We start from the raw sequence: 12129 nt of genomic DNA on the forward strand, positions 1-12129 counted from the left end.
GGAGGGGCTGGGGCCAAGCAGCTTGTGCATGACAGCACGGAGCCTTCGGCTGCCTTTTCCTCCTCCTCCCCCGGCTCCTGCAGAAACTTGCACAGGTGAGCCAGCCGGCGCCCACGAGCCCTAGGAAGCGAGAAAGGAGGGATTCTGGAGAGGTGTGTAGGGAGGAAAGGGGGGAGGAGTAGGGTCTGGCGGCGGAGCTCCTGACTGGACAATGGAGACGTCGCTCAGAGCCAGCGGGGCGGGGCCAGCCGGCCGACTAGCCCAGTCTCAGGGCTACAAGAGGTGTCCGGGAGCAGCTGCTGCTTACGGGGCGGCGAGCGCCTGAGCCAGGGTGAGGGCGCAGCTGCTGCAGCTGTCGGGGCACTGCGGGAGGTAGGAGAGGTCCGGGAGGACTAGGCTGCTGGGAGGGACAGTGTCTGCAAGCTCCCCTCGCTCACTCGCCAAGTGAAGCGGGCGGAGGATGTTCTTGAACTAAACTTGTAAGGAAGGTCGCGGCTACAAATGCTTATTGAACTGAATTGAATTTGGGTGGATGAGTCTGAACTGACCTCAATTGAACTGAATTGATCCCATCTGAATTGAACGGTACTGAACGGAACTGAATTGAATTGCTGAATGATGCTCCCGGCGTAACCCAGGATCTTTGCAAAGGGCTAGTAACTTTTTCCCTCTTCCCCAGTTTCTTCTAGACTGACTTTTTTTTTTTTTTAAATTCATTGTAGCAATTTCATCCTAAAACATGGATCTTCTCTTGTACCTGTGCCTGGGATTCTGGGTACCTGTGGTGGCCGCGTTGGACTTCAAATATCATCACCAAGATGCAATGGAAGCTTTTTTGAAGGAAGTTGCCCAAACCCACGATTCTATAACTTATTTACACAGTATTGGGAAATCAGTGTCAGGTAGGGATTCATCATTCTCATCCTTCTCTCTCGTTCTTTTAAACTCTCTCCATTCCAAACTCTGCCCATCCCTTGTCTCAAAAAAAAAAAAAAGGGGGGGGGGGGAATTGGTCTTGTTCAATACAAGAATGAATATGTAAATGAAAATATTGGTTTGTATTAAATTGTAATTGTTTCTTGTTACTTGTCTTGGGGAAAGATGTTGGTAGCTCAGTTATTGTCAGTATCTTTTACCGCTCCCATTCTAATCAGAATGTCGTGAGTTCTTTTGCTGAAGTTCTCGGAGTAGAATTTAAAATTTCTTTTCTGTTTCCGTTGGCTTATTTTAATAGAACCCTTGATGTCAACTTACGATGAAAAGGAACTCAGAGGTTTCAGTTCTTGTTTAAATTTAGAATATTAGATTAATTAATGTCAGCAATCTTCCTGTTTCAAGTATTGCTTAATTAGCCTCATGTCCTAAAAATTATTCAAGGAAGCTGGATGGGAAATTATAGCGATAATGTGCTCCACAAATTCTGTTTTTAAAATAGCCTATTTATAAAGGCAAGGGCCACATAATGATCTGTACCTTGCGTATATAGAGTTTGGGTAGTTTTGCTTTTTACTTTCTATTAGGATTACTGACTTAAAGGCGGAAGGGAATTTAAGCTATCTTTCCAATTCCCTCATTTTATAAATAAGAAAACCCAAACTTAATGAAGGTTAACTCACTTGCTTAAAATCCCATAGTGGAAAAGTCAAGTTCTCTAACTCCAAAATGGTGCTCTTTCCACAGAACTATTTTGAAACAGACTTACTAAGTTAATATCCTTAATTCTATGGGATCAATGTAAGGGAAATTTGATCATCACAAAGATTATTACCAAAGACTGACCAAGGTTTTGAAGTGAAAATCAACATTGAACTAGAGTTGGAAAGAATCCAGAGGCCATCTAGTAGTTCATCTTTTTTTTTTTTTTTTTTTTAAAGACAATCAGGGTTAAGTGACTTGCCCAGGGTCACACAGATAGATCTGAACTCTGGTCTCCCTTACCCCAAAGCCGTATTCTATCCAGTATGCCACCTAGTTACTGAGGCCCAAAGAGATTAAGGGATTGATTTGCCTTAATCATATGGATAATACATATCTGATGCAGGATTTGAATCCAGGTCTTTCAACTCCAGAGGGAGCATATATGTGACTATAATCGAGAACCCAAGATTGTTCTACTCCCAGTTTAAGAAATTTTCTATGACTACAAATCAGAAAATTGTATTAAGTAATAATAGGCTTTAACCCAACTGATGGTCTTAATTACCCTAAAAATAAAAGATAGCCATAGTTTAATGTTAAAACCAAATTTCTTATTAGAATTTTTTTTCATGGGTTCTTCACATAAACCTTAGATTTAGAATCAGAAAACCTGGGTTTAAATTCTGCTTTTTCTTATTGTGGCATCTGACTCCTTATACCATAGGAGGGGTTTTCTTGGCAGTTATATACTGGAGTGGTTTTCCGTTTCCTATTCCAGTTCATTTTACAAAGGCAAATTGGATTTAATGAACTTTCTCAGGGTCATAGCTAGTAAGCCAGAGACTGAATTTGAACTCGGATTCTCTTGACACCAGGACCTGCACTATATCAACTGCGCCATTTAGCTGCTGGGTTTGCTTCTATTACTTGCTTTCTGTGTGTTGGACTTCAGTTCTTCATCTGTAAAATGAGAGACTTGGAGTTAAGGTCGCTGCTAGCTTTAAACTCCAAATGCCTAAAATTTGGATTTGGATTTTTTGCATTTGAGATTCTTATAATTTTTATAATTTCTACAAACATTTAAAAAGATAAACTTGTTTATCCTGTTAAACATATTGCTTATTGTTAGCCGTTTGTTTCAGTAGCATTGTTATCAAATAATTTGTGTTGGGATTATTCTCTAGCATAGTATGAAATTGTAATAGTTGCATTCCTAAGAAACCATTTCTTGATTGTGATTAAACCTTTTCCCTCTCCCCCAACTCCAGAGCTTAAATAACCATAAAAATACTCCAAACTTGACAACAAAAGAGGAAGTTAGCAAGGATTAACCAGCGCTATTCGCCTCATCTACAAGTTGTTTTGTTTTTGAAGTAATGAAAAAATTTGGGGTTTTTGTTTTGTTTTCAATAGAAAAGTGCTGGTGTGAGTGTGAGATAAAAGCTGGGGATTCGTTTCCTTTAGTAAACTGGCACTTCTGATAACTGGCTTGACATCAAACCACATTCACAGTGAAAAGAGGCTCGGACACTTTTTTTGGCTTGTATATATCCTTGTGGTTGGTCACAGGACAAGGTTATCATGTAAAAGGGAAAAACAACTGACACTTTCAAATGTGGTTAAAGAAAGAAAATCCAGATCCTCAATCCTTTTCTCAAGTCATTTTGTTGTGGAAAAATAAATATTAGTAACGATAGCAATGATGATAGAATTGCCAAGTTGTCTCTGAGTATTCACATGAGTGTGTCCCTTCATGTTAATACTTTACACTAGGTTAAGTGTTTTTTATTGGCATTCTATGTAGGTTAAGAATGCATAGCAATGTACATTCAAGTGGATAGCAAATTGGGATACTATTATTATTTAATGCAATTATCTAATTTGTAATCAAAAGAAGTCTCCTAAACTGGGAGTAAAATAACCATGGATTCTCATCCAGTAGATTATGACATGTGCTTACTCTGTAGTTGAGGGATCTAAATACCTCAGATGTGTATTATGGACGTGATCTTGGGAAGTAACTCCCTTATTCTCCCTGAATCTCAGTTTCTTCATCCTTGGGGCAGCTAAGTGGCATAAGGGATAGAGGACATCCTTAGAGTCAGGAGGACATGAGTCACAAATATGTCCTCAGAGACTTGCTAACCTTGGACAAGTCACTTAACCCTGATTTCCTTCCTCCTCCTCCCCCCCAAATAAAGTAAAATTAGTGAACAGAATGGGTTCAAATCCTGCCTTTAACATGCTGGGCAAATCAATGAACTTATCAGTGGTCCCAGGCAATTTACTATAATAAGTAAATACTTTACTATACTAAAAATGATGCCATTTGACAGGAAGGTATGTATGGAGCTTCACTGGACTTGGAATCAGGAGACACAGAGTTCAAATCCCTCCACAGATACCTTGCTAGCTATGTAGATCATAAAGAAGTCAATTGATTCAGTTCCCTTAATTGGGAAAATAGGTATAATATCATGTTGCCTATCAAATAAAGTGGTTGTACTTTGTAATTTGAAGTTCTGTTAGCTTTTTACCTAAAAAAGAAAGTCGAGGCAAATCTATGAATAGAATCTCATTAAATGATGAGCCAGGAGTTGGGGAAAGGCACTAAATTCACAACATTTCATAGGTGTGTGTGTCTGTGTGTGTGTGTGATTAGATTTTGTGGGTTGCCTCCTCCCTCCCTGTTCCCCTTGATCTGAAACTCCACATAAAATTTGTTGGCTTTCCCTTAATACTAGAGACAAAGTCTGAACTTTTCCTTTTTTCTTTTATGGGGTTTTTACAGTACCTTTTTGTAAAATTTGGGTTATATATTTATTTGGTCATAGGCTCTATGTCATTAGCTGGCCTTCACATGTTATCTGTAGCTTCTGCAAAACTCCCCACAAAATTCCCATATTTAGTCACTTCATTTTGCACTATCAAAGCTACAATGAGAAAAGGATAACTGTTTATACATAGGTATATGTTATGTATACATATGTTATATATGTGTGTGTGGCATGTGTATGCATGTTATACATATGTATGAGTCATGTATAATTTATAGCTAAATATAGAACCACATTTGTATATTTTCTATTTTCTGTAGTGTATTGTACTTAAGAGCTACTATTTTAAAAATATTTGTTGAACGAAAAGCCACTCTGTTATGTCATTTACAATCTTATTTTCCTTATTTTCATTTTTAAAAAATTCAAGTATTAAGTCTGCAGTCTCAGATGTTTCCCCTCATAGCTTTTAAGTTCTAAAGTCAGAATCCCACATCCTAGAGTTCACTGAATGTCAAAGTTGGAAAGGATCTTCAAAGCTCCAGAATGGGAAGCTGACAACCAAGGGCACACAATAAAAATAACCTGCCTTTCCTTGTACTCAATTTAATAAATAAAAATGTTTAATGTGGCCACCCTAAACTTCTCTAAGTAGGGAAGGTGAGAAAACCATATCCCAGAAGCCAAGGAAAAGATTTTATTGGCTCTAGAGAATCAAAAATAGATGTTGTGGGGCAAGCATTAGTTTCCCAACTTTTTCCCATTCACTATTTGGATACATTATATGGTGTGTTTTTTTATTAAAGCTTTTTTTTAAATTTTCAAAACATATACATAGATAAGTTTTAACATTTACCCTTGCAAAATTCTGTGTTCCAAATTTTTCTCCCTCCTCACCTCCCTCTCCCCTAGACAGCAAGTAATCGAAGATATTTTAAATATATGCAATTCTTATATACACATTTCCACAATTATGCCGCACAAGAAAAATCAGATCAAAAAAGGAAAAAAATGAGAAAGAAAACAAAAAGCAAGCAAACAACAAGAAAGGTGAAAATACTATATTGTGATCTATACTCAATCCCCATAGTCCTCTCTCTGGGTGCATTTAATTATATATTAATTTGTATTATATCGACTTGTGTGCATATCCTTTTATTCCCTAGAATATAAGCTTCTTGAAGGCTGTGGACACTATTTTCTTTGTGCCCCCAGGACCTTATATTGTCCCTGGAAAGCTCTAAGGGAACACATTTTTCATTTTCAAGTTACAAACCTAGGACTATTTCTTGTATGTAAGATGCATGTGGCATATTTGTTGTATTAAATCAATAGAACAATTTATCAAATTAAATAATTCTTAAAATGAATATACCAACATAAAATCAATGTGGGAATTAGCATTTAAGTTATTGAAAGAACTTGCTCATGGCTTAGATAAGATATAAAAGAAATTTCTTCTTTCTAGTCCTTATCTCCCCTTAAATTCCTTTTTTAAAAAAATATGGCTTTTTATGATTAGCAGAATGATCTGGGGAGACTTACATAAACTGATGCTAAGTGAAATGAGCAGAACCAGGAGATCATTGTACATGGCAACAAGAAGATTATACATTGATCCATTTTATCCATCAATCATGATGGACATGGCTCTTTCCAACAATGAGATGATCACAATCTTGTGATGAAAAGAGCCATTGACACCCAGAGAGAGGACTATGGGAGACTGAGTGTGGACCACAACATAGTATTTTCACTCTTTCTGTTGTTGTTTGCTTGCATTTTGTTTTCATTCTCAGTATTTTTTTTTCTTGTGCAGCAAGATAACTGTATAGATATATTTTGGATTTAACATATATTTTAACATATTTAACATTACCTACCATCTAGGGAAGGGGGTGAAGAGGGAAGGAGGGGAAAATTTGGAACACAAGATTTTGCAAGGGTTAACCTTGAAAAGTTACCCATGCGTATATTTTGTAAGTAAAAAGCTTTAATAAAAATTTTTTAAAATAATTATAGAAAATATGTGTGTGTATATATATATATATATATATATCTTTTTATTTTTTCAAATACATGCAAAAATAGTTCAACATTCACTTTTGTAAAAACCTTGTGCTCCAAATTTTTCTCCCTCTAATCTCTCCCCTCTCTCCTAGGCAGCAAGCACTCTGAAATATTCTTTATTTGTACTGCTGCACAAGAAAAATCAGATTAAAAAGGAAAGAAAAAAACATGAGGAGAAAAAAAAACCAAGCAAACAAATAATAGCAATCACCTTACATTCTTGCTATCATTGAGTATATTCAAAGTAAGAAAGTTCTGTAAAATTATTTGAGATCCTTAGAAATCTCCCCAAAACCCAGATAAGGAAAAAATATAAAATTCTAGCCCTTAAAAATCTCAAAAGACTATTCTATGTATGCATACAGATCTTATATTGTCTAAGTGAACCATAATCTAGGGAAAATGTCCTTGGAAAGATATCCCTGTGCAACATTGACCTAAATCTTTTTTTTTCAAACATATCACACCCCTTACTACATCTTTACTTTTCATTTACCTTACATATCCCAGCTTGGGAGTAACCTGTACAATTATCTCTTTCATATCACAGGGGTTGTGGTGAGGTGCCCTGAGCATCTATAAAATTCATGTAAAAAATTTTGGGGCCTCCAAGAAAAGGAAACCTGAATTTTATCTTTATATACCATATATAATGTACCTTTCTGTAAAGTTAAATATTTGGTCATAACCATCATGTATAATCCAATGTACAATATATGTGTGAAGAATAATGCCAACAACATGACTGCTAATAATATTTACAGTGTTTTAAAGACATTTATTAAGTTCAGTGCCTGACACATAGTAGAAACTTAATAAACTTACTAAACTCATTTGATCTGTGAGGCAAGTTCTATAGCCGTTTTATCCCATTTAATAAATGGGGAAACTAAGGCTCCAGAGGTTAAGTGAACCTAGTTCTTTTTGACTCTTTAGTTAATTATACCATATTAGTTAGAATCTGGCTTTAGATGAATCTTTTAGCACTGGAATTTATGAGAAAATCGCTGATAATGTGGTGATGTGAAATTTTATATATTTAAACATTCCTCTCTAATCGTGTACTTCACATTCATGATAATCCCTTAATATTAGGTGTTTTATAACAATTCAAACTGTCTAAAAATCTTTGAGACAACTTAAATACTCTTGAATAAACCAACACCTCAAGATTTAAACTTTCTGAATTATTTCCTTTTCTCTGGAGCCCAAGGACTTCTATCAGACTTGTAAGTAGGCCTTTGTGATAGTACTGATGGGGCTCAGGTGTTTAAGCAAATTCACTACCACAAAATCTCCTACAAGAAGAAACTTTTAAAGAGATTCTGCAATTCCAAGAGAGTCAGTTATTTCCCCTCACCCCAAACTTTCTTGCTCAAACTAGGATCCTATACTTGACTCTGAAAAGGGAAGGGAACAAATATTTTATTAAATACCGTCCATGTGCCAGATATTGTGCTAAATGCTTTTTACAAATATTATCTCATTTGATCCTCAAAATAAACCTGGGAACTGGGTACTATTATTATCCCCATTTTATAATTAAAGAAACTAAGGCAAACAGGTTAAGTGATAACTTTTATTTCTTTTTAATAGTCTAATAATAATTTTTCCAAATACATTCAAAGATGGTTTTTAGCATTCACCTTTGCAAAATCTGGTGTTCCAAATTTTTTCCCCTCTCTCCTTCCCTCTCCTCCCCCAAATGGCAAGCAGTCTAATATAGATTAAAATATGTGCAGTTCTTCTAAATATATTTTCATATTCATTATGCTGTGCATGAAAAATCAAATTAAAAAAAAACTTGAAAGGAAAAAAAAAAAGCAAACAACAAAAATGGTGAAAAACTATGTTTTGATCCACATTCAGTCTCCATAGTTCTCTCTCTGAAATGCGGATGGCATATTCCATCACAAGTCTGTTGGAATTACATCACCAACAAAATCCAACAGCAAGAGATACAAAGAGAAATTCCATTCAGAATAACTGTCGACAGCATAAAATATTTGAGAATCTATCTACCAAAGGAAAGTCAGGAATTATATGAGCTAAATTACAAAAAACTTTCCACACAAATAAAGTCAGACTTAAACAATTGGAAAAATATCAAGTGCTCCTGGATAGGTCAAGCGAATATAATAAAGATGACAATACTCCCTAAACTAATCTATTTATTTAGTGCTATACCAATCAGACTTCCAAGAAAATATTTTAATGATCTAGAAAAAATAAGAACAAAATTCATATGGAATAATAAAAGGTCAAGAATCTCAAAAGAATTAATGAAAAAAAATCAAATGAAGGTGGCCTAGCTGTACCTGATCTAAAACTATATTATAAAGCAGCAGTCACCAAAACCATTTGGTATTGGCTAAGAAATAGATTAGTTGATCAGTGGAACAGGTTAGGTTCACAAGACAGAATAGTCAACTATAGCAATTTAGTGTTTGACAAACCCAAAGATCCTCACTTTTGGGATAAGAATTCATTATTTGACAAAAACTGCTGGGATAACTGGAAATTAGTATGGCAGAAATTAGGCATGGACCCACACTTAACACCATATACCAAGATAAGATCAAAATGGGTCCATGATTTAGACATAAAGAACGAGATTATAAACAAATTGGAGGAACATAGGATAGTTTATCTCTCAGACTTGTGGAAGAGGAAGAAATTTGTGACTAAAGATGAACTAGAGACCATTATTGATCACAAAATAGAAAATTTTGATTACATCAAATTAAAAAGCTTCTGTACAAACAAAACTAATGTAAACAAGATTAGAAGGGAAGCAACAAACTGGGAAAACATCTTCACAGTTAAAGGTTCTGATAAAGGCCTCATTTCCAAAATATATAGAGAACTGACTCTAATTTATAAGAAACCAAGCCATTCTCCAATTGATAAATGGTCAAAGGATATGAACAGACAATTTTCAGATGATGAAATTGAAACTATTACCACTCATATGAAAGTGTTCCAAATCATTATTAATCAGAGAAATGCAAATTAAGACAACTCTGAGATACCACTACACACCTGTCAGATTGGCTAAGATGACAGGAAAAAATAATGATGATTGTTGGAGGGGATGCGGGAAAACTGGGACACTGATACATTGTTGGTGGAGCTGTGAACGAATCCAACCATTCTGGAGAGCAATCTGGAATTATGCCCAAAAAGTTATCAAACTGTGCATACCCTTTGATCCAGCAGTGTTTCTACTGGGCCTATACCCCCAAGGAGATACTACAGAAGGGAAAGGGACCAATATGTGCCAAAATGTTTGTGGCAGCCCTGTTTGTAGTGGCTAGAAGCTGGAAACTGAGTGGATGTCCATCAATTGAGAATGGTTGGTAAATTGTGGTATATGAATGTTATGGAATATTATTGTTCTGTAAGAAATGACCAGCAAGATGAATACAGAGAAGCTTGGAGAGAATTACGTGAACTGATGCTAAGTGAAATGAGCAGAACCAAGAGATCATTATATACGTCAACAACAATACTGTATGAAGATGTAATCTGATGGAAGTGGATTTCTTTGACAAAGAGACCTAATTCAGTTTCAATTGATCAATGATGGACAGAAGCAGCTACACCCAAAAAAAAAAAACCACTGGGAAATGAATGTAAACTGTTTGCATTTTTGTTTTTCTTCCTGGGTTATTTTTACCTTCTGAATCCAATTCTCCCTGTGCAATAAGAAAACTGTTTGGATCTGCACACATACATTGTATCTAGGATATACTAGGACATATTCAACATATATAGGACTGCTTGCCATCTAGGGGAGGGGGTGGAGGGTGGGAGGGGAAAATCGGAACAGAAGTGAGTGCAAGGGATAATGTTGTAAAAAAAATTACCCCGGCATGGATTCTGTCAATAAAAAGTTACTATAATAATAATAATAATAATAATAATAATAATAATAAAGTCTATTGAAATTGCCACATTATTGAAAAGAGCCAAGTCCATAATAATTGACTGAGACATTCTTGCTGTTACTGTGCATGATGTTCTCTTGAATCTGTTCATGTAAGTCTTTTCAGGCTTTTCTGAAATCATCTGGATAGCTAACTTTTATGTAGCAGTTACTTTGTGCCAGGCATTGTGTTGAGGTATTATAAAATTATTATTCATTTGATGCTCGCAGCAATCCTGGGAAAGTACTATTTTTCTTGAGTAAGTTCTTCAGTGATGTCCAATTCTTTGTGACCTCATTTGGGTTTGGTTTGAGTTTTTTTTTTTTGTTTGTTTGTTTTTTTTTTTGTTTGTTTTTTTTGGCAAAGCTACTGGAATGATTTTCTGTTTCCTTTTCTAGCTCATTTACAGATGAGAAAACTGAGGCAAACAGTAAAGTCACTTTCCTAGTCACACAGCTAACGAGTGTCTGAGGCTTGATTTGAACTCAGATCTTCTTACTTCAGGCACAGTGCCCTAACTAGTAAGCCACCTGCTATCTCCAACAGGTTGCGCAAAAATCTTACCTAGGAAAGTACTTTTTCTTCATTCTTCACAATAATTAGTATATGGAGCTAGTTCCAAAATTCTCAATGTCAAGACTACCAAGGCAGGAGGGCAATGCAAGGGGCTCAGAGTTTTTATAGCTTTTATAGAATACTTATCTGTATCTTCTCTTTCCTCAAACTTCTGGAATCATAAACTATTAGAACTAAAAAGGAGACTTTGATTATCTGGTTCAAAGTCCTCACTTTATGGAAAATGGAAGACATTTAACAAATCCAGCCAACATCTAATGAGTACCTACTATATACTTAACTCTGAGAGGAAAAGCAAGCTAAGTAAAATGAGCTTTGCTTGAAACAAATAGGGTAATTAAAATGCATGCAAAGAGAACATATTTCTAACCTATTTTTCCTAACCATTTTTATTTTAAATAATAATTCATATTAACATAAAAATATAATATAATAATTATTAAATATATTAATATACTAAATAATGTTAATCAATTATTAATTAATATAATTAACATTTATAATTATTATGAATGTAAATAATATAAATAGGGAGATTAGAAAAGTTGCAAAGAGAACATATTTCTGACCTATTATTTAATATATGTATTTATATAATTCATTCATAATTAAAAGCAAGAAAAATAAAGTTTAAAAAAATGTTTCAATCTGCCTCTTAGGTCATCAATTCTCTCTCTGAAGTTGGGTAGCATTTTTTTCACGTGAGTTCTTTGGATTTTGTCTTGGATCACTGCATTTGATTAGCTAAGTCTTTTATAGTTGTTCATCAATACAGTATTGCTGTTTCTGTGACCAATGATCTATTCTTCTCACTTTACTCTTTATCAGGTTATATACGTCTTCCCAGGTTTTTTTCCAGTTCATTCCCACTAATTATTAGTATTTCCCAAGGGTCTGTCTTTGGACCTCTGTAGAGACTCAGTACGTCCATGAACAGTAGAAGTCTAATCCAGGTATTACCTGAGACCTACTCTACCTTAGGACAAACTATTCAAACCATATTGACTCACCATCTCCCTAAAACTTGTAAAGACATACTTGGTAAATTCAGGATAAATTTTTTATCTTGTTTACATTGTATTTGTTTTTTTGTTTTTATGTTTTTTTTATTGTAACTTTTTATTGACAGAACATATGCC

General features: G+C 35.1%; 1 protein-coding gene across 3 annotated transcripts in view; it reads left to right on the top strand.

Moving 5' to 3' along the window:
* The first annotated feature begins 262 nt into the window (after positions 1–262).
* Positions 263–12129, top strand: part of CPM (carboxypeptidase M) — a 73157-nt gene continuing 61290 nt past the window's right edge. Inside the window, exons 1-2 of one of the 3 annotated variants that reach the window (XM_031940723.1) lie at positions 263–331; positions 723–902. In XM_031940723.1, the coding sequence (XP_031796583.1) occupies positions 740–902 (163 nt within the window). In that variant the 5' untranslated portion in view covers positions 263–331; positions 723–739. Of the gene's footprint in view, positions 586–722; positions 903–12129 lie in introns of all 3 variants that reach the window. The other 2 variants (XM_031940721.1, XM_031940722.1) reach the window with 2 other exon arrangements.

Source organism: Sarcophilus harrisii, chromosome 5 (assembly GCF_902635505.1).
Source record: "Sarcophilus harrisii chromosome 5, mSarHar1.11, whole genome shotgun sequence".
Lineage (NCBI taxonomy): Eukaryota > Metazoa > Chordata > Mammalia > Dasyuromorphia > Dasyuridae > Sarcophilus > Sarcophilus harrisii.